Source organism: Maylandia zebra, linkage group LG14 (assembly GCF_041146795.1).
Source record: "Maylandia zebra isolate NMK-2024a linkage group LG14, Mzebra_GT3a, whole genome shotgun sequence".
NCBI classification, from domain to species: Eukaryota; Metazoa; Chordata; class Actinopteri; order Cichliformes; family Cichlidae; genus Maylandia; species Maylandia zebra.
Window position 1 is genome coordinate 36419109 of NC_135180.1, and position 23537 is coordinate 36442645.

General features: G+C 41.5%; 1 protein-coding gene, 1 long non-coding RNA gene, 2 other non-coding genes and 1 pseudogene across 4 annotated transcripts in view; 2 read left to right on the forward strand and 3 right to left on the reverse strand.

The window, feature by feature from the left end:
- Positions 1-211: 211 nt before the first annotated feature.
- The window catches only part of LOC106676321 (transient receptor potential cation channel subfamily V member 1-like), an 80252-nt gene continuing 56926 nt past the window's right edge, over positions 212-23537 (reverse strand). Inside the window, exons 5-9 of the mRNA XM_076892050.1 lie at positions 2069-2245; positions 1402-1557; positions 823-975; positions 671-761; positions 212-561 (exon numbers count right to left, since the gene is read on the reverse strand). Coding sequence (XP_076748165.1) covers positions 212-561; positions 671-761; positions 823-975; positions 1402-1557; positions 2069-2245 — 927 coding nt within the window. The remainder of the gene's footprint in view (positions 562-670; positions 762-822; positions 976-1401; positions 1558-2068; positions 2246-23537) is intronic.
- On the forward strand, positions 7710-10783 carry LOC143421968 (uncharacterized). The gene is made up of 4 exons (XR_013101569.1): positions 7710-7777; positions 7954-8026; positions 8155-8320; positions 10201-10783. It is a non-coding gene; the product is annotated as an uncharacterized LOC143421968 (long non-coding RNA).
- Positions 18978-19137, forward strand: LOC111501449 (U1 spliceosomal RNA). The gene has a single exon (XR_002721503.1). It is a non-coding gene; the product is annotated as a U1 spliceosomal RNA (small nuclear RNA).
- On the reverse strand, positions 19241-19432 carry LOC111501440 (U2 spliceosomal RNA). The gene has a single exon (XR_002721496.1). It is a non-coding gene; the product is annotated as a U2 spliceosomal RNA (small nuclear RNA).
- On the reverse strand, positions 22847-23013 carry LOC111501439 (U2 spliceosomal RNA; annotated as a pseudogene).

Here is a 23537-nt window from a genome sequence, read left to right on the forward strand (position 1 = left end):
TAGTTTGCCATCACCAGTGTGTGAATGTGTGTGTGGATGACTGAATGTAGTGTAAAGCACTTTGGGGTCCATAGGGACTAAGTAAAGCGCTATACAAATACAGGCCATTTACCATTTACTGAGGTGACTTGTAAATAAAATATAATATCCAGTATCTTAACTAATATAATGAAGAATTGCCTGGAATTTTTTGAGGTCATGGTTGCAGACTTTAACAGCATCCCACCTGCAGGTTCCAGATGTTTTTGCTTTGGTTTGAGAGTCTTTCAACTGTGTTGCTCATCAGGGCTATCAGCATGTTCAGCAGGAGGATGTATGTGAGAACTATGTAAGAGATGAGCAGGATGTGGTAAACTTCTTTGTACTGAACGTCGTCCGTGAACTGCAGATCTCCCATTCCAATAGTGAACTTGAACATTTCCAGTATAGTAAAACGAACGTCTCTATAACCTAGCTTATTTACAGAAGCAGTCAAGCTCCTTCCTTGTAGCTGTATGTCAGCTGTCAGGTTTTGGGCAGCTGACACTACTGTAGGCGGGTCACGTATAAGAGCAACAAAAGCTATAAAAAAAAAAAAAGAGAGAAAATCCAAGTCAAAACTGCAAATCTTGGTAAGCATCTATTTTGCACATTCGTATGTGCTTAGATTTGGAGTCTATTAAAATCTTACCAGCAGAAAATCCAAAAAGCAAGACACAGTAAACGGATAAAAAGTGCAACAGGTCACGTAAGATCATGTAAAGAGAGACACATATTTTAAACTGAGCCACTCATATCTGCCCAGGCAGCCTATTTTCATAGTTTTGGTAACAAAACCCTTACCCTTTGCATCATGACACCATACATCCCTAATTGCTTGGAACCTCTTAGGTAGTAAAGAAAGTTCACCCAGGCAAGAAGCAAGGAGAGCACAAGAAGTCCAACGTATTCCTCCTGCCCACAGCCATACATAATCACACAGATCAGGAGTGCTGCCTGCAGGAAACTGCAAAGACAAGAGATTTCTAAGACAGCAGTAATAGTAAGGTCAGGGTATATATAAATATTTCATGGTGATACTTACAACACAATATCATTGAATCCATCAATAGATAGGACCCTGAAATTCGGAGGGTTCCTACAGAAATGATTTATCTAGGGATTTGAAGGTTATTACATTAGTAAGTTTAACTCTTTCTGTGTGAATGATGTGACCAGGTTCCACTTTCTTAGCGTCTTATAGAGAAAGATTAGTGCTCCAAAGACACTGAGGATCTCACCAACACAACGGAGATGGTCAAGTGGAAAATTTTCAATGGGAAATGGCAGCTGAGGGTTTAAGAGTCTTTGCTTAGGCAAAGGTGAATGTCTTAAAACATAAACATTTGTCATTTAAGTTAGAGGATGTTTAACCCTTTTTACCTTTCCATCCTTTCTGTGCAAGGCCACAGCAGTGAAGATGGTCAGGTAAACCACATAAAGCAAGAAATTCATCAAGAATAATTTGGAAGCGAACCTTTCCCACTTATTCTGAAGAAGACTGCGAAGTGGTTCAATCTGAAGCATCTCGGGACGATTCTGAAATTTACAAGATAGGTTTTATATTAACCTCCTTTATATTAACCCAAACTCTTTCATGGCATGCATTTTTAATTTCTCTTTGCTATTTGGGCTGATTGGGACCAGATGAATGTAAAAACAAAGAATTACCTGATTTTTTTCCTGATTTTTGTTTCTGAGAAAAATGAGATGCACATAAGAGGACATTTGTTTTAAATTTCGATAGAACAGTATATATCATATATTTAATATTTGCTAAATTTATCCCATGCAATACTATCTAAGCACAGTGAGGCAAGAGGATTTTGCTACTGTTAATTTCTCTCTACACTGCCTATGCATAGAGTACTTCTAGTTTCATCTGAGCACATTCAACACTGTTTCCATCATTGTTTAAAAGGCTCTACTGCCTCTACAAACATACCCCACAGCATACCCCATTTCCTACTTTATCTAAAACATTGGAGGGAATAAAGCATAGAAATATAATAAAATAAATTAAAATGAGGTCAAAATTGGAATTTCTCACCGGAATCTCACTCCCAAAAATTATTATCTCTAACACAGAGTTTTCTTCATTGGTGTCAATGGAGGTCATGTCATAAAGTGAAGAATGAACAGGTCCGTAGACCCATTCTGTAAACCTCCTGGATAGTGGCCTTGTCTCCTCATCCATGAATTCTCGATGCAGCATGTGCCTAAAAAGCTGGCAAATGAGAGAGCAGAAAGGAAAAGATCTATCTCAGAGACATTATCATTTTTATTTTCAGTGCTTGCTGTAAGTAGGTCAGGTCATAATAAACCTTTGTTAAATGCCCATTAATGCCACCTGGGACGCCAACTTCTGTGGAGGCAGAGGTCTATATTATATACATGTGACCTCTAACCACGTGACCTTAACTTGTCTGCTGTTTTGCTTGTGTGACAATCATGGTGACTGTATAGAATCAAGTGGATAAGGCCCCATTCACACAGGCCTCCATGACTATCTGGTAACCACCAGCCATGAGGAGAATGTGAGTATTATTATTTATTATAATAAATAAATAAATAAATCTTTGTTATTCTACAAAATGTGCAGCCATTTAATTTTTTTTATTTTTTATTTTAGGTGATGGTCTGTGGGATCTGTGAGAAGCCATGTGGTGGAGAGGCAGCCAAGGAATGCTACCATAGATACCACAGTGGACGTACAGAGGTACATGGCAGATCCTTTGATTCCCCGGACAGAGGATCCACTCTACTTCTGGGCAACCAGGAAGACTGTATACCCCCATCTTTACAAACTTGCGTTGCAGTTTCTGTGCACTCCAGCATCATCTGTTCCATGTGAGAGGATTTTCTCTAAGGCAGGAGAAATTACATCCAAGAAACAGACTCAGTCCTCACACAGTGGAAAAAATTCTTTTCTTAAATAAAAACCAAACAGGATAACCTTAAATGCATCGTGTTTACTTTAAAAGTTTATAGAAGTTTATAGTTTTAAGCATTTTCCCCTCCCAGTTCACAATCAATTCTTTCCCCAGGTCCAAATATGTAAGAGATTTGCCCAATATAATAATATGATTTATAAACATACCTGTCCAGCTCTCTAGTGGTTAATTGCTAAGTACATGATGTATCGGAGGGGCTGGCCCAGCACTTCCTGTTTATATAAGTTCATGATGTCATTGATAGCATCACTGGGTGCAACCAAATGAAGGGTTTTTCCTTTTTGCATAGTATTGTTTATTTTCTTTAAAGCAACCTTTTGAGTTTTACTGTATAAAGTGTTTTACTTTTCAAACCATTTAGTTGTGTAAATGGGTGCGTAAATTAAATGAATATTCTTATTCTTGTTTCTTTTTTTAGATTGTGTTGTTTGATCTAACCTGTTTCTTAATGGTAGTGACTAATGAGGTTCAGGTGCGTGTAAAAAAAAAAAAAGTATACAAAATGAGATGGCAGAATGGAGATGCCAGAAAATAAAATACACTAAGAAGAAATTTGACCAGTCTGCTGATAACATCACCTTTATTAGTCCCACACATGGGAAATTTGTTTTGTTACAGCAGAAAGTGAACAGTGCACAGTTATATAGCAAAAATTAGAGAACACTGGAATACAATAAGAATAAGATACTGTACACAACTGTACAGAATAGAAAAGAATAAAATAAAATACTATATACAATAGAATAAAATAAAATATACAATAGGATAAAAATAGAATACAAATGCTATATACAACTGAGTTAAAATACAATTTTGTCAGAAAAAGAATATTGCACTTAGTCTTATTGCACATGTGTGGGTTTGTGTGTTCGATTAGCTGCAAAGTCTTTGTTGTGGAGTCTGACAGCAGTGGGGAGGAAAGACCTGTGAAATCGATGCTGAAGTTGAGAAGTAGATGCCATCTACTTCTCAACTTCCTTACCGCTTGAACTACATTACCTCACCAAGTATCATTCAAAATTGTATTTCAAATAAAAGAAACAAAAACAAAGCCTTACACAAACCCTGGAGTGTGCGGTCAGTACAATCTGTGGTATAGATGCATGTAGTGATGGCCCGCTTGAAGCTGACGCTCCGGAGCGTGTGTCGAAAAAAACAACACACTGGTTCAGAAGCACTGTGTCGAGGCTTGCTTCGTTTGGCAAAAGTCACGTGACCAGTGACGTCCGAAGCTTCATTACGCACGTAACTGCTTCGGTACCTGATTCAAACGGATATAAGGAAGTGAATCATCCACGGGATTCGTGGAGTGTGTTGATGGTGACAGAGAGCGAAGAGGTGATCATTCCACTGACAGATATGGAGCCAGCGAGGAAGAGAGGACGTTCTGGCGTGTGGGAATATTTTGAGTTGATTTTGCTCAATTCATTTTATCTGCCGAAGTGAAAAACTTGAAATGTCCAAAATCATGTTTTCATAATGTAAATATCATTACAGCATATGACTTTAGGAACACTTCCATGTGAATTAAAGCTAATGAAGACTACAACAATGTATTTGACACTATACGTACATTACATTGCTACAGTTTAGAAAATCATTTTGTTTATTGTTTTTAGGTGATAGTCTGCAGGACCCAGGAATACCTGCATATCTACCAACTTGCAGTGTGGTTCCTGCACTCCACAGCCTCTTCTGTTCCATGCAAGTGGATTTTCTCCAGGGCAGGAGAAACTATTTCTAAGAAAAGAAACAGACTCAGCCAGCGCACAGTAACACTAATCCTCTTTTTAAATGTAAATAACAAAAGGGCTACCTGACATAGATCATGTTTTTACTTTGCAAGTTCTTGATTAGGGGTGGGTTTTGATTATCGCCTTTCTGATTACAATCCATGCTAAATTGAATAAAGTGATATTGATTCATTACAATCCCGTGTCGATTTGTAAATTAACGTTATTATGCCTGAAACGCCAGCATCTCAGGTTAAACCTCACAACATGTCGTCAAACACCATACAGCTAAAACAGTAACTGGGAGCAGGTTTACGGATTCTGCATACAAACGTGAACACAGAGCGCGGACCCGACGCGTCAGAGTCAGATTTTGATGTGTCGGCGGGTCCGCGCTGTGTTTGCCTCTTTTTCCCGCTGGCTTCTGCAGCTGCAGGTTTCATAACTCTCTGTTTACATCTCTAATTAAGTCTCACATGTGTCAGCTTTCTTTTAATAGATACGAAATTATGGATATATACTGATACATGACCAGAATTGTAATATTTCTGACTGAGGCAAAACTTTCCAGATTCCAATCAAATTGAATCGGATCCTGTATCGAATCACAATGATTCTACAAATCAGTAACGATGCAGCCATACTCAGCCCCCTAAGCATTTTCCCTTTCCAGTTCACAATCAATCCCACCCCTAGGTCAAAAATATGTATAGGACAATTGGCCTCATCTAATATTTTGTATGAACCTGTCCAGCTGTCCAGTGATTAAATGACAAGTAGATGGAGGCAGGACTTCACAGCAGGGGCATACTCCATAATGTGCTGTGCATTATCATATGTATATTATATATATTGCTCACTTATTGTATTTACCAACATCAAGGAGTTATGAGCAAAGAAAGGCCACCATAGTGCATGTTTAAATAGGGAAAGTTTATTGATCAAAATGTATTACGCAAATACGCATTACATTTTTTCAGCCCCCCAATCGAGAAAACAAAACCAATTACATGTTCAAAGCAACGGAACGGTGGCCCAATATCGGAGAGAACTCCACTCTTGAGTGAGCAGCGATGATTGAGCAATCCGTTTTATTTTGCAGATTCAAGCTGCTCTTCAAAATATTCGCCACCAGATGTCACCGGAGAGGACTGTGTTGAAAAGCTTCGAGTAATGAACCATTTTTCAATACAAGCTTCAGTGCTTTGGAAAGCTTCATTTGGCCATCACTAGATGCATGCATAGGTGGAAGAATGGCGTACGCAATATTGCTTAGTAGAGAACCAAACCAAAGGCAAAGGTGTCTCAAAGTAAAGCAGCACCCAGCAACTGACTGCTTATGGCTGTTAGAGAGCACAGGGCCCAGGTGTTGCCATTGTCACTGATTGGGAATGAGCCCTTCCACCCCTCCAATGCCTGCAAATTAGACACACAAACAGCCTAAAAAAGAATTTAAAAAAAGGCAATATGGAGTGGGTCGTCACACCACTGGTCTCTCTCTGACTCCTTGTCCTCGCATACACTCAACCTTGCCTCCTCTTTACATACATATTGCGTGGCCACTCTGACTACATGCCACTACTTTTCCACAACCATCTTTTTTCTTTTCCTAATTGCTAATTGACACACTCATTTTCCCCACCTGTGCCACTTTCAAGAGATGTTTTTCAGTTTCACTTGTTTCACTGCCATCTGCCAAAATCCCTTCCCTCAAAAAAAGTTGCATAAAGTCAGGGTTCCAGGCAGTTCTTGGCCAAATGAGATTCAGCATAAAGTACATTTCCTTAACTCTTTAGAGCATAACACAAAGCCTGTAGAGAGTGTTGCAGTTTTGGCAACAAACCTGTGTGTAATTATCAACTTAGTGTCTGCACTGCAATGTACCCACCCCACATGCCATTTGGACTCTCCCTTGACCCATTCCTTGATAAACATGAGTTTGTCAAAATTACAAGTTGTTAAGTAAGTAAAGACTGCTCCTCCTCTTAACAGGTCATAATTTTAAAATCCATCATGTTATTATGAATGTAGTTTAGAAAATGCTTCTTACAAAAAATATCAAAAGACAATAAAAAAAAACTAAAAAGGATGCCAATGTTCATCTTGCTCCTTCATCAATTAGTAAGCTTGGGGGGTTGCTAAGGCATTCCAGTGAGAAAAAAGTGAGAAATACTGACTGCAGCATCATTGGTGTCTTTTATTTCTTTGTTTCTTGGCTGCTGGCGAAAGTATTGTCCCTAAGAACAACTGCATAGGATCGAGGTTTGGGACAGTTTTTAGCCAAGTGAGATTCTGCATTACATAAATGATATTTCCTTAATTCATTGTAGTCTCTTACGTTGTGTCCCAGTGCATTACAACTTCAGCAACACACCTGGCTACATGCATCTTCTGTATGTCCATATGTACTGCATTTCTAAAAAATTATTAATTGACATAATGAATCCCCCAATCTGCACGAATAGTGAAACATGCAGGTGGGTGACAATGTCTTTCATAACCAGTTGGGTCTTCCTTTAATTTAATTCTAAATTGTCTTTTCCCTGTCCATATTCCCAATGCAACTTTGATCTCCTTGACTCTGGGTAGCACAGTTACAAATGTCCCTAAAAAATATTGTATTGTCTTTTCGGACATCCACGGATTGTCCGTGTGGACTGTCACAGTCTGGTAGTCATTATGGTACAAGGGAGTTACAAGAAAGTCTTGAAGAACGATGTTAGCAAGCTCAAGTACTAACCTGGTTGGTTAGTATTTTCTAATCCATACTAAGCAAACTAATGGGTCTAAAATTAGACGGGTCTGTTGTGTCTCCATTTTTCTTCCTTTTTGTCCCTCTCCAACCAATTTCAGGACCTGGTACAGATGTTAAAGCTGGTGAGGCGTGATTGCAGATGCCATGCAGGTGTGTCCATCTCCCCTGCAGCAGCACCGCAGACCACGCCCCGCCACAAGACCATGTGCTATTCTTTCATACGTTAAATCACATTTATGACCATCTCATCCTCTCCACACTTTCCTGTGGGGCATTGAAAACTTCTTGTGGACTCCCTCCTTTTTAGGAATGTTCTTGTGGGTAAACATTCCAGAACAATTTGCCATGCCAAATCTTTTTAACATTATTCCAAGTCAACTTGCAAGACTTTTTATTCTGTTTAAAGGGAGTAAAATTGATTTCCGGCTAATGGCAGTTTGGTGTGAGTAGTAGTAGTGAGCTACTGCAGAGTTGGCTGTTTTTTCAATTAAAGGAGGCCTTTGACCTCGCCGAGGAGCCGCTGCTAGATCCTGTTCACCGTACTCTGCCTCCCAAGCCTAAGACAGGTGAGCAGCCCCATGCCATAGTAGTGAAACCACATTACTATACTGACTGTGTTAAAATCTTGTCGAGGGCAAGGGAGCTTCAGTGGATTAAGGTGAACAATTTGACCGACTCTGTTTTCCCCAATTAGGTCGCCAAGACGGCGCAAGCATGTGCAGCCTTCACAGACTGCTGCCGCCAGCTCAAGGGGTCCGGTTCCCACTGCTTCACCCAGCCTGGCTGCGGATTACTCGTGATGGGGTCACACTGGATTTTACCTCTACAGAGGAGGCCAAAACTTACAAGATGATAACCAAGTAAGAAAAATATACCTAGGGGAACTGTCGAGGTTTCCGGTTTATACTTTTGAGGAGTTTTATTTTTCTTTCTCTTGGGTAAGCTATTCTTTGATGTTCAAAAAAATGTATGGGTCAGTTTTTAAATGTTTGTTCCTTATGGGTTTAACTTAAACAGTACTTTCACGGCAGGCATTCTTGGTTCTTGAGAATACTGCCTATCGTATATTTTCCTTTTATACTACTTGTCTAGTTCTGCAGAATTCACCCAGCACTTAGAAGTGTTTTTTTTTTTTTTTTTTCCTATTGCGCTATTTAACTGTAAGCACAAGTTTGTCATTGACTCTGTACCGTTCCTTCATTTGGGGAAGGACAGAGTGCAAGCAAGGGGAGGGATGGATGGGTGGTCTGAAGCGTGAAAAATGTGAAAAACCCAGATATAATATTTTTACAAGAAACACACCTGCAGGATACACATCATTTCAAGCTTTAGTATTCGTGGGTTGGGGAGATCTTTCATTCAGCCTTTAACTCTAAAGCCAGAGAAGTAGCCATTTTAATTAGTAAGAAGCTTCATTTTACAGTTTCCAAAACAATAAAGGATAAAAAAAAAAAGGAAGATTCCTTATAATCACTAGTACTCTATTTCACACTCCTGTTTTAGTAGTTAAACTTTTTGTTCCAAATTTTGATAACCCAGATTTTACAAATAACCTAATTAGCACTCTTCTACCAATTGTCTAATTCTCGCTGGGGAGTTAAATTGTGTAATGAGCCCGACATTAGCCGGCTCCTCACTTCGTGTCTTTCCTTAGTCCTCTATGTCAAAATCAGTCTTGGACTTCATGTCTCAGAATGGGTTTGTAGATCCTTGGAGGACACATAATCCACAAACAAAAAAGTATTTTTATTCCTCTGAGGTACACCAGTTCTATTCCCATATAGATAATTTTTTTGTTGATAGTTCTCTAATGCATTAAGTCAAGTCTTCTGAATACTACCCAATCGATATTTCAGAACATGCTCTGCTAAGCCTTGATAAAAACTTCATTGGTAGACCTCGCTCTTGCCCCCCTTGGAGATTTAATACTCTTTTACTATCTGACGATTTATTTAACCTTTTCATTCTATTAGCAATCAATGACTTTCTGGTCAACTATATCAAACTAATACATATAGCTGCCAAGTGCCTATCTTCTATATCTTCTACCCCAGCACTTTCCTGTCCTTCATTTTTAACATCCTATAGTTCTTCAAAAGTTATCTCTTCCTCTAAAGCAGACCTTCCCAAAGTGTGGGGCCCAGAGCCATAGCGGCGGGGGGGGGGGGACAAAACTCTTGGACACTGCTAGCAGCCAGAGCAGGCAACATTGAGTGAAATTTAAAACTGCTGGCTAAGGGTAAACATAAATTTAGTAAAATTATAATTCACGACAGCAGTAATGACACCCGGTTATGTCAGTCGGAGGTCACTAAAATCAATTTTGGTGTTTAACTTTGCCAAAACAATGTCTGACTCGGTAGTTTTCTCTGGTCCCCTCCTCAATCGGACCAGGAGTGACATGTTTAGCCACATGTTCTCCTTCAATTGCTGGCTGTGTGAGTGGTCTCCGACATGTAGGCTTTATAGATAATTGGGAAACTTTCTTGAGGAAACCTGGTCTTGTTAGGAGAGATGGCATCCATCCTACTTTGGACGGAGTAGCTCTCATTTCTGAAAATCTGGCCAAATTTATTAAAGCCCCCAAAATGTGACTATCCTGAGTTGCAGCTTCTCTCCTCTCAGCATATGTTGGCATACATCTTATTCTATTCATGCTTGATTGTCTGGCTGTTATGAACCTACCCATAATTTGAATCCCAGTGGCTGGATTTTGTTCTGTGTGTTCTGTATTTTTAAGAACCTGCAGGTCCTTGCTGATTGGAGAGCTGGCAGCTGCTGATTGATTTCCTGATCAAGTGGCTGATTTGAAAAACCCTCTACAGCAGCAGCAGACCTGTCCTTGGCCTCCGAAGCCCTTGATGACTTTTTGTGTGTGTGTTCCCTGAGGATTTCTGAGCTGTGTAAATAGATTGTAGTTACTTTTCACGTGTAAAAAGGTACTGAAGCAGAAGGGGTGAACTGCCTTATTATTATCTATACTGTTTTTTCAGTTAGGGAGTTAGGGTTAGCACTTGTCTTTTGTTTGGTTTTTGTTTCACCCAGGGTTTAGATAGTGTTTTGCTTTGACAGTCTGCATCCTATGTTAATGTTTTCAGTTTTGCGTCTGCTTTGTCTCGTCATGTTTGATTACTCCCAGCTGTGCTCTCCTTCTGTGTCTCCTTCCCTCGTTATCCCTCTTTGTATTTAAGCTCTGTCTTTGACTTGCTCTGTGTTGCAATCTCCCTCATTCCACACTGTGTGTTCTGTCTGCAAGCCTGCCTGTTTAGTTATTTGTGTTCTCAGTTTAGGTAGTTTTCTAAGGGTGTTTTTTTTTTTTTTTTTTTTTTTTTGTCCCGTTTGGATCTATAGCCATCAGAATTGTTGTCTTAAGGCCAAGAAAGATGCCAAGCGGATTTATTTTACCAAGTGGATCATCATGGCCTTGCCATATTGGTCCATTCGATTGACCTTTATTATAATTATGAATTTATTTTATTTTCAGTTGCTACAAACGGGACAGACATGACTGGGGGATAGGACAGGGAGAAAGAATGAAAGAAAGAGGGAGAGAAAGAAAACCAAAGGGGAGAAGAGACGGTGAGAAGGGGGGAAGAAAGAACAAACAAACAAAACACCTGGGTCACCTGTATGGAGAAAAAAAACAGAAGAGAAAGCAAGCAACAAAGAGCAACATAATAAAAAACATAATAAAAAAAACGGCACCATCACAATAAACTAGCTAGCAGTAGATATCAGTAGATACTAAATAATAAACGATATTGTGCAGCACGCAAGATAGACAGCGCACAATGTGCTTTGAGGCAGCAGCCAAGAAAGCTGTAGTCCGCGTCTGTGAATACCCATGTGTACACCTGTGTGCATACCTGTGTGGATCAGCATGCTTGCATTCCAAAGGTTTCTCCATGTAACGATCTGCTAGGGAGTGTGGGGAGCCACAGCCCCGTCCTCCAGGGCACGAAGCAGGTATGGAGGAGATCAAAACTCCAGACATCCAGAGGCCCCCAGAACACAAGAGACCAAGGAAGACCAACAGAGGGGCAGCCGCGCCACTGTCTCAGTTAGAGCTGAGGAGAGTCCCAGATGAGGGCTCACTCAGCAGCCGCGGAGCAGAAGCCAGGGGGAGTTGCAGTGACGCGCCCGTGAGCTCCACCGGCAGCCAGCTGTGCCTGAGTGACCGAGCCCCAGGCCGAGAGGCCGGGGTCACCCCACCTCCGAAGTGGCCCGAGCGAGCCCCAGGCTCCAGGCCCCGATAAGCGGCCGCCAAGGAGTGAGCCGGTGTGTACCTGGACGCCCACCCCCAGACACAAAGAACCACCAACGCACGGACACCTGAGGGAGTCCGCCACTGGCAGGGGAAGTGGTGGTGGGTGGAGATAGGCCTCCAAACCTTGGAGGGCCTGAGATGTCCCCAGAGAGGTGGCGTCTGATACCCAACCTGACATATAGACACAGACATACAGGCACACACAGACACAAACATCCATTCCCACCCTCATGCTCTCATATGCACTTACACCACACTCAACCAACGTGGAGACAGACATAAAGAGACGCTGTATACACGATCACACTCCCCAAGCGTACTCTACCAACCGGGTCTAGGTACCCTTGCCCCTGGAGGAGGGGAACTGCACCCAGACTCAGGTGGTGTTACCCTTTTCCCTGCGGTGGGGAGAGGCAGACCGCCCCGTTGTTTCTTTTCTAACTGCTTCATGCATGGGGAATATGTAAGCCAGGTATAGCAGGGTAAGAAGTATATCTATTTTCATCACCAGTACTTTGCCAGTAAATGAAAGGTTGCAGGCTTTCCATATAATAATAATAATAATAATAATAATAATAATAATAATAATAATAATAATAATAATAATTTATTTGCCATAGCTAATCTTTTGGACCAGTTGTGTAGGGCCCGCTAACCACTGTAGCGCTTACTGCACTGTGGTCCGAAAAGATTACCAGCGTCAACTTTTCATGGCCTCACATATATATTAGGGGTGCAATGATACACAAAATTCACGGTTCGGTTCAATACTTTGGTGTCACGGTTCGATATTTTTTTGATACAAAACAGTGTTCATGCCATAATTTTTTAATTTGTCACTTATTAAAATTATAAATATATATTTTAACTCAAAAGTACAGTTAAGGAGTTACCGCGGATCGTCCCATGCGTGGGGCTGGACGGCGTCAACACGTTAACGAGCTAACTGCGCTAACGCACTAGTTCCCACCAGTGTAATTGAGCATTGCGTGGCACATACTGTTTTACTTTTGTCCATGATGCGCTTACCATCAGGGTCATAATTCACATGACAACCAAAATAGTTCCAAACGCCAGATCTGAATGAGAGTGGGGGAGGTTCTATTTTGGGTAGTGTTGAGGCAGTTGCCATGTTGCAACGAGCTTAACTTCTGTCTCGCTAGCTTGCTCTGCGCTCAGTGGATCTGCGCTCGACAGTGGAGCCTAGGCAGAGTAGTGGAACGCAGATCCACTGAGCTCTCAACACAGACAGCATCGTCAGAAGAAAAGTTGATAAAATAAATTAAAAATTTTGTATTGTTCAATATATACAGTGGGGCAAAAAAGTATTTAGTCAGCCACCGATTGTGCAAGTTCCCCCACTTAAAATGATGACAGAGGTCAGTAATTTGCACCAGAGGTACACTTCAACTGTGAGAGACAGAATGTGAAAAAAAAATCCATGAATCCACATGGTAGGATTTGTAAAGAATTTATTCGTAAATCAGGGTGGAAAATAAGTATTTGGTCACCTCAAACAAGGAAAATCTCTGGCTCTCACAGACCTGTAACGTCTTCTGTAAGAAGCTTTTCTGTCCCCCACTCACCTGTATGAATGGCACCTGTTTGAACTAGAGATGGACCGATCGTATCGGTATCGGTCCGATACTGACCTAAATTACTGGATCGGATATCGGAGAAAAATAAAAAATGTAATCCGATCCATTAAATATCACGAAAGCACCTCACAAAACTTGCCACACGCCGTAACTCACCTCAGAACGTTAGCACTCGGAGCAGTATGCATCACGTGATAGAGCGGCTGTGGCATGCAGGACCTGTCGATGGTCTGGATAGCATTTGGAGCTTCGCTAGCAACCCGGCATTTCATCTCCGACAAAGTTATCCCGAGAGAAGTAAAGCAAGTGTGTAAGTCCATCTCTGAATGTTTGTAAAGCATTCCTGCGTTAAGCTTAACAAGCGATATATGGAGCGACTGCTTCTTCTTGCTGCTACTTCAATCATGAAACTGCTTAACGATCAGCTGATCGGCTTTTGTGTCGGGAGTCCGTGTCTGTAGTTTGCTTTTGGCCCACTTTGCACCAGAAAGAGGAAACCAGCGGCTGAACAACAGCAGCACGTTTAAGCTTAATCAGCTGTTGTTAGAATTTATTTAATATTACTTTCTACTCCAGGATCTTTTTCTATGTAGCTGACAGCTGTAACTGTGCAGGGGCGGATCTAGCAAAGTTTAGCCAGGGGGGCCGATAGGACATGAACAGGGAAAAGGGGGCACAAAGACATACTTTTCTTTCTTATTCTCATTTAAAATGTCTAGCTTTTAATAAATAATTATCTGACACCCAAAGTTTTAATTTGATGCAAAATGAATAGAAGTCCATTACTGTATATAGTAACTATTAAGTATAATATATATACCCTAGTAAGCTATAGTACTTTTTCCTTTGGGAAGGTACCATCTGTGCAGTCTGCAATTTTTTTTAAACCTTTTATTTTCATTTTTTAAATTGAAAATGAACAACAAACAAACAGAAACAAACAATAAAAGACATTTACAGTTATGGGACAAAGTATCATCAACTAGCCAAAGCTTGACTGGTCATTATGACCAAAAAAAAAAAAAAAAAATTCTCAGGAACACACTCTAGTATCTTTATCTTTCTAACATTGCCTCAACCATCTGAGGACCGAACACAGAAAATACGGGCGTATTATTAATAATAATAATAATAATAAATAAATAATAATAATAATAAATAATAAATAATAATTATAATAGTATTTAATATTTCTTGAAAAATAATTTATTTCTGTGCATTTTTTTTCACACTGCATCAAATTAAGGTTGATTACGTCGATTAAGCATCATGAGGTGGAGTGTGAGGGGTGGTTCCCTATTTTTTATTTATTTATTTTTGTTGCTGGGAGTTGGAACCCTATTAGTTAGGTTGCTTAATATTTACGCTAAGTACTCTTTAAAATACCAGAATAGGGAGGATGGTGCAGGTTTAAGTTTATTAGATTGATCAGTATTGCTGAACTATGAAATATTTTTTTTTGCATACAGGTATAACAGAATAGCTTTAGTGTAGTTGTTGTTTTAAACTTGAGTATGAACTTATACAAAATGCAGCAAGATATTTAAAAAACAGTTTTGTTGATTAAAAAACACTATATCGGATTCATATCGGTATCGGCAGATATCCAAATTTATGATATCGGTATCGGACATAAAAAAGTGGTATCGTGCCATCTCTAGTTTGAACTCATCATCTGTATAAAAGACACCTGTCCACAGCCTCAAACAGTCAGACTCCAAACTCCGCCATGGCCAAGACCAAAGAGCTTTCGAAGGACACCAGGAAAAGTATTGTAGACCTGCACCAGACTGGGAAGAGTGAATCTACAATAGGCAAGCAGCTTGGTGTGAAAAAATCAACTGTGGGAGCAATCATCAGAAAATGGAAGACATACAAGACCACTGATAATCTCCCTCCATCTGGGGCTCCACGCAAGATCTCATCCCGTGGGGTCAAAATGATCATGAGAACGGTGAGCAAAGATCCCAGAACCACACGGGGGGACCTGGTGAATGACCTGCAGAGAGCAGGGACCAAAGTAACAAAGGTCACCATCAGTAACACACTACAACGGCAGGGAATCAAATCCCGCAGTGCCAGACGTGTTCCGCTGCTGAAGCCAGTGCATGTCCAGGCCTGTCTGAAGTTTGCCAGAGAGCACATGGATGATACGGCAGAGGATTGGGAGAATGTCATGTGGTCAGATGAAACCAAAGTAGAACTTTTTGGTATAAACTCAACTCGTCGTGTTTGGAGGAAGAAGAATACTGAGTTGCATCCCAAGAACACCATACCTACTGTGAAGCATGGGGGTGGAAACATCATGCTATGGGGCTGTTTTTCTGCCAAGGGGACAGGACGACTGATCCGTGTTAAGGACAGAATGAATGGGGCCATGTATCGTGAGATTTTGAGCCAAAACCTCCTTCCATCAGTGAGAACTTTGAAGATGAAACGAGGCTGGGTCTTCCAACATGACAATGATCCAAAACACACCGCCCGGGCAACAAAGGAGTGGCTCCGTAAGAAGCATTTGAAAGTCCTGGAGTGGCCTAGCCAGTCTCCAGACCTCAACCCCATAGAAAATCTGTGGCGGGAGTTGAAAGTCCGTGTTGCTCGGCGACCGCCCCAAAACATCACTGCTCTCGAGAAGATCTGCATGGAGGAATGGGCCAAAATACCAGCTACTGTGTGTGCAAACCTGGTAAAGACCTATAGTAAACGTTTGACCTCTGTTATTGCCAACAAAGGTTATGTTACAAAGTATTGAGTTGTATTTTTGTTATTGACCAAATACTTATTTTCCACCCTGATTTACGAATAAATTCTTTACAAATCCTACCATGTGGATTCATGGATTTTTTTTTCACATTCTGTCTCTCACAGTTGAAGTGTACCTCTGGTGCAAATTACTGACCTCTGTCATCATTTTAAGTGGGGGAACTTGCACAATCGGTGGCTGACTAAATACTTTTTTGCCCCACTGTGTGTGTGTGTATATATATATATATATATATATATATATATATATATATATATATATAAGTGCTGCATGTGGAAGGGGGAGCCCTGTCTCCCACGCTGGCAACTCATACTTACCTGGCAGGGGACATACCATGATCACGAAGGTGGTTCACCCAGGGCTCTTGTCGGCAAGCATTCTTGAACAGCTTGCCACGCTAAGTCTTTATGAGGATTTAGCAGGCATTTGTTATTTACATTACCCCAAGCCATTTTAGTGTGGGTTTCACGCAATTTTCCTATCGGTGACATGCTACCTGTTGGAAACAATGTCTCCTCTATAGTTGCGCAAGTTATCTCCTGAAGGGTTATCCTAGTCGGAAGACGTTTCAGCAAACTAAACACTACCTTGTAGATTACAGGATATTGTTCAGAGAAGGGCACGTTAAGGGGGGGCGCACACCCCACGCCTGAAAAACTTTCCGACCCACCCAAAACTTAGTAAAGTATGGCCAAAGTTTATCTTTAGGGTCACTAAAACATGCCTTAAGAATTGGGGTGATAAACATCGCATTGCACTTGGACTCTAATTCTGGTACTGCTCTCCCCCCTTTCCCTACTGGTTTGTACATAACTTCCCTCTTTGCTCTCTCATGTTGACCTCCCCAAAAGAAATGAAACATCGCCTTCCTCAATGAAGTTAATATTTCATAAGGGATTGGCAACGTCGTTGCCAAAAAGGCTATAGAAGCTATTACTTCAGCTTTTATTACCAGAACCTTACCTATAAAGGAGAGTTCCCTATCTTTCCAGTTCAACAGTTTCCCTTGTATTTTTTGTAATTTTGAATTCCAATTCTTAATTCTCATATTTTCTCCTATTTCCACCCCTAAAATTTTCAACGTTTCTGATTTTTCTTGCAATCCCATTTTTTCTTTAATCTCATGCCACTTAAAGTAAATCACCTCACTCTTCTCTTTATTAATTTTCATCCCTGAGGCTTTTGTAAAAGCTTCACAAACTGCCAAACTTACTTCAATCGACTTATTGTCTGTAAGCAGCAGAGTTATATCGTCCATATACATGGAGAATTTTATTTCCAACCCTCCGCTACCCGGTGGAATCAACCCCTTAATTAGCTCATTAGCTCTTAGTGCGCATGCCAGTGGCTCCATCACCAATATAAACAAAATAGGGGACAAGGGACATCCCTGTCTTACTCCAGATTTCACTGGGACCGTAGCGGTCTGTGCCCCATTCACAACCACGACACTACTACATCCAGTATATAACACCTGGATCCATCTCCTACACCCTTCCCCAAATCCTAAGCTATAGAGAACTTTCATCAGAAAGACGTGACTGACGTTGTCAAAGGCCTTTTCTAAATCCAGACCTAACATACAAAGGGGGATGTTCCGCTCTAAACTATAGAGGTAAATAATTTTTCAATTTTCAAAGAGTTTTATTGTTCAAAATTACATATGTTCATTCATAAAGAATTAAAACAAATAAGCAACCAAGACTCTGAAATCAAAAACCCAAGATGGCGAAACCCACAAAGGGAAAAAAACACACAAAAAAGGTCAAGTAAACAACAACTAATACTCTCACATGGGTCTGGGTGAACCACCTTTGTGGGTTAAGCTTGGATTTAGAAAAAGCCTTTGACAATGTCAGTCATGCCTTTCTGGTGAAAGTCCTAGATAAATTAGGATTTGGAGAAGTCTTTCGGAGATGGATGCGGGTGTTGTATTCTGGTTGTAGTAGTGTTGTGAATGTGAATGGTGTACAGACTACTACAGTTGCAGTGAAAGCTGGAGTAAGGCAAGGATGCCCGTTGTCTCCCACCTTATTTACAGTGGGGCAAAAAAGTATTTAGTCAGCCACCGATTGTGCAAGTTCCCCCACTTAAAATGATGACAGAGGTCAGTAATTTGCACCAGAGGTACACTTCAACTGTGAGAGACAGAATGTGAAAAAAAAATCCATGAATCCACATGGTAGGATTTGTAAAGAATTTATACGTAAATTAGGGTGGAAAATAAGTATTTGGTCACCTCAAACAAGGAAAATCTCTGGCTCTCACAGACCTGTAACGTCTTCTGTAAGAAACTTTTCTGTCCCCCACTCGTTACCTGTATGAATGGCACCTGTTTGAACTCATCATCTGTATAAAAGACACCTGTCCACAGCCTCAAACAGTCAGACTCCAAACTCCGCCATGGCCAAGACCAAAGAGCTTTCGAAGGACACCAGGAAAAGTATTGTAGACCTGCACCAGACTGGGAAGAGTGAATCTACAATAGGCAAGCAGCTTGGTGTGAAAAAATCAACTGTGGGAGCAATCATCAGAAAATGGAAGACATACAAGACCACTGATAATCTCCCTCGATCTGGGGCTCCACGCAAGATCTCATCCCGTGGGGTCAAAATGATCATGAGAACGGTGAGCAAAGATCCCAGAACCACACGGGGGGACCTGGTGAATGACCTGCAGAGAGCAGGGACCAAAGTAACAAAGGTCACCATCAGTAACACACTACAACGGCAGGGAATCAAATCCCGCAGTGCCAGACGTGTTCCGCTGCTGAAGCCAGTGCATGTCCAGGCCCGTCTGAAGTTTGCCAGAGAGCACATGGATGATACAGCAGAGGATTGGGAGAATGTCATGTGGTCAGATGAAACCAAAGTAGAACTTTTTGGTATAAACTATAGATATAACATACCATGATCACGAAGGTGGTTCACCCAGGGCGAGGCTCAACCATTGCACTCCGGTTGTGCTGACCCTTGTGAATTCCCCAAATGCGGGAATCTCAACTGCATAATTTGTGGTAGTGGGGGACTGCGTTCGCGCTCTCCCCTCACTCTTGTGTCCAAAGCAAAGATCCATGTGTCTGCTCTTCTCTCGGTGTGCCCTTTGAACTGGGACAAAATGCGATGGCTTGCTCACGTCAATGGTTTCAGGCATTGGAATCTCTTATCGAGATGGTAAGAGCGGCGAACGTCTCGATAAGAGCGTGGAGCGAACGGAGCGAGCCCCTAATTCGGCTCCCTGTTCTAAAAATGTGTTTAATACGTTGCCCCCAAATCGGGGGCGTATCAGATATTAAACTGATAAGAACAGATTTTTTTTTTTTACCGCGTATCTTTTTAGGTCTTCGCTTACTGCTGTGTTGGCTTTCCGTCTCGCGTCCTCCGCTCTCTCTGTGGTAGTTAGCGTCACATCGTAATATTTCTTAGCTGTGCTCTGTTGTAGGCAATAGATCTCTTCTGGCTGTATGTTGAGAGCGTCAAAGAGGATTCTTCTCCCAAAAGTTATCCGGTCTTGGAAAGCAGAGTCTTTGTCGATCAAATCAAAACGTAAAGTATTCTTCATTCCACTCCTTCTGTCCATCTCTTCCCCATAACTGGCCGACGCAGTTGCCATATTGCTTCTCGATAAGAACAGATTTTTTTTTTCCTTTTTTTATTTTCAAAAAACAAAACATCACATACATGTAGATTATTAAACATCACAAAGGGTAAGCCTATTCTATACAAAGCGAGACATTTTCTCTCTCCATTGATCGAAAGGTTCAAAGGTCCTTTCTACAAGTACTGTGACATCTAAATGGCAAAATAATAAGTCGTAAAGAGGAGAAACACACGTTCAATTGTACAGTCATACCAAAGTTACATCACATCTTCTAAATTGGCATAAAAATCCCCGTTACCTTATTTTCCAATCCTTTTATCAACTCAATACTGATCTTACCATGTGTTGCTCTCAAAGAAACGAACAAAACAACCAAAAAACTTTTCTTCTTAGGCCTCTATATTAAGTGACTTCTAAGGAATGTCTTTCCATCCATCTTTGATTGTATCCCACCCCCATTTCAATTTCTCCAGCAGCCGCACTTTTTCTATTTCCTTCTCTACCAATCTACATATACTCTTGGCTGTCCATTTGTATGACCCCAAAATATACCCTTGCCGGGCCTTCTACAAATATAGTTTTACCAAGGACACTAATAACAAAGACTTTCCTTTACGGTTACTTCCCTTCTCCCATCCCGTAAGGAACATTACTTCATCGTACGAAATCCCTTTTAAACAAACATACTGCTTCTGCATTTCACCCCACACTTCCCTCGCAAAGGGGCATCCCCACATTACATGTTCTATTGTTTCTTCTCTTTGACATATGCTTCTTGGACAGTTCTTATTATCACATAATCTATGTGCATGCATTATTGATCTTACCGGTATTTTTTTATGCAGCAGCAGCCAGTTAAAATCCCTGCAGCCGTTGCTCAGTCCCTTCTCCTGAGCTCGTATCCATACCTCCTCCTGCACCCATGAATTTTGGGTGTGCATTTTCTGCACCATGGCTCTATACAATTTTTTTGTGATTCAACATGAGGTCTTTGTCCTTATATTCCTGATGCTTCTCCCGCCATTTAATCATCCTTGAAAAATAGTCTGGTCTGCTTTCCGCCCTTGGCACCCTATTATCCCACTCGATCAATTGTCTCATGGGGCCAGATAACCAAAAGCGGATCAAGACTTGGCATTTATGTACATTGGACCTGTTCAATAAATTACATATGTTACTGTAATACATCACATCCATTTTCAAAGGGATGTATGGGACATCCCTCCCTCCCAGAAGCCAGAGTGTGTGTTTCTTTGGCCTCGCAGGAAGCCACAGTGACTCCTCGTCCCGGCTTCCGGCGTCACGGTAGGCCCTGTTTGCTTGGCTGAAGGGGCAGATCTCAGGCCCCGCCTGCTCTGCTCCAGAGTTCCACTTTGACAGGAAAGGGGTGGCTGGAGAGGAGCACATATGTTACTGTAATACATCACATCCAATTTCAAAGGGATGTATGGGACATCCCTCCCACCTTTTGATATTGTCTGATACATAGTTGTTCTTTTACATATTCATACCCCCCCCCCATATTAATTTAAAAATTCCCCGTGTTAGCACCTTCCTATGAGTCTGTAGCATTGGAAAGACATATGCCAAATGGAGTAGGGCAGGTAAGATGTCAGCTTTTACGGCCAAAACTTTGCCAGTTATAGTGAGCTTTCTTTTTGACCACATCCCCAATTTCTTTAAGATCTTCGCTATCTTCAAATCCCAGTTGTAATTTGCATCCCCCCCTGGATTTCCAAAATCTATGCCCAGGACCCGCATGGGCCCTTCACACAAAGAAAGCCCGCAAAGCGTCTCTCTCCTACCTGCCCATCGTCCCAAAAATTTATATTTTGATTTCTCCTTATTGACCTTTGACCCCGCAGCGCTCTCAAAGGTCTGTATTGTTCGTATCATCTCCCTCACACTTCCATCATCTTCCAAGTAAAGAACTGTGTCGTCAGCGTACTGGGAGATCTTCAACACCTCCCCCCCTGGCAAGGGCACTCCTCTAATTTTCTCGTTTCCTCTTATTGCACATGCTAAAGGTTCTACATATATAACATAGAGTAGGGTGGACAGGGGGCAACCCTGCTGTAGCCCTCTCGTTTGTTGTACTTCCTCTGTTAAGTGTCCATTTATCTTTATCTTGCAAATTATGTCAGTATACATCATACTTATCCAATTCAAAAATTTTCCTCCTATATCAAAATTTCTCATCACCCTCCATAAGAAATCATAATTGACCCTATCAAAAGCTTTTTCCTGATCAAGTGTTACGCATATTGTTGTCAAGTTCCTCTCTCCGATGTATGTAAGCACATCTCTATGTAGTTGTAAGTTCCAACCAATCTGCCTGCCCTTTACCCCGCATGTCTGGTCTGCATTAATAATAGCAGGCAAGACTCGGGCCAGGCGTCTTGCTAGAGTTCGACTCAAAATTTTGTAGTCCACGCAGACCATTGAAAGAGGCCTATAATTTGAAAGCACAGCAGGTGAGCCTTTCTTATGTAGTAAACTTATCACACCCGTCCTCATACTCTTTGGCATTCTACCCGTTTCACACATTTCTTCAAATACCTCCAACAAGTGGTCTCCGATGAGATCCCAAAAGGTGATGTAAAACTCCTTTGTGAGTCCATCTATCCCAGGTACCTTGTTATTCTTCATTGTCTTTATCGCCTCGTATAGTTCGTGGTTTGTTATGCTCCTTTCCAAAAGCTTCCTTGCGTCCTCTGGTAACCTCTCTTTCAGAAAACCTAAAACCATTTCTTGAGCCCCTCTATCTACTTCTTCCACACCAAACAATGAACTGTAGTACTCCTCTACCATCTTCAAAATATTATCCCGTCCAGTAACCGATTTCCCTTCCCTTTCCAGTTCCATAATTGCCCCTTTTTCCTCTTTCTTTTTCATTTGAGCAAAAAAATAGGCCGAGCACTTCTCCTGTTGCATATACTCCTCCTGCATAAATTTAAACATTCTTGTTTTCGCCCTCTCCTGAAACAAAACCTCCTGTTCCTTTAATAATATATTCAGTTCCTCGCTCTCTTCCCAGTTTTTTTCCTTATTTCTCTGAGCTTCTATCCCTGCACGTTCGCCGCTTCCGGCTGCTTTCTGGCTCTTGGCTTGGCAGACCTTACTTTGTTTGGCTTTCTTGCTTTTGCACAAAGTCAGCAAAGGGGGCACCGTTCCCGGAGGCGATGCGTGGAGCGAACGGAGCGAACGGAGCCCCTTATTCGGCTCCCTGTTCTAAAAATACGTTTAATACGTTGCCCCCGAATCGGGGGCATATCAGATATTAAACTGATAAGAACAGATTTTTTTTTTCTTTCGAAAAATTTTATTGACACTCAAACATAGAAACCAAACACAGTCATCTCATAAGATTCAAATTCCCACCCAATTTAAAAGATTACTTTTTATTTCTTCCCACCCTTTCCTTAAAAGAAAATGCACAGGAGCGATAAAAAACAGTTTATAAAAGCCGTCCCGTCCTTTCACAAGCTCCTGGTGTTCAGGGGGGATCCTCACCACCTTGCTCCTTCCCACCTGCCTCTCCCGGAGAGCCAGGCCGTTGCTGCTTTGACCTCCCTGTGTGTGGCACCGGCTCCTCCGTCCGAATGGGCACAGAGGCGATTCTTCTTTGTGGCTGCTCCCACGGCTTGCTGCTTGCAGCACAGATCTCTTTTATTGTTGCTGCCGCCATTCGGAGAGCAGTCACGGGGGGGATCTGCATGTGCTTGCTTACCAGCAAGTTTCTGGAGGTCCAAATGGCGTCTTTGATGGCAGCGAGAGTAAGCCACTGCTTTTCAAAGTCTTTCCTTTGTGCCTTTACACCCTGGCTACACCCCATAGAGCACTAACTG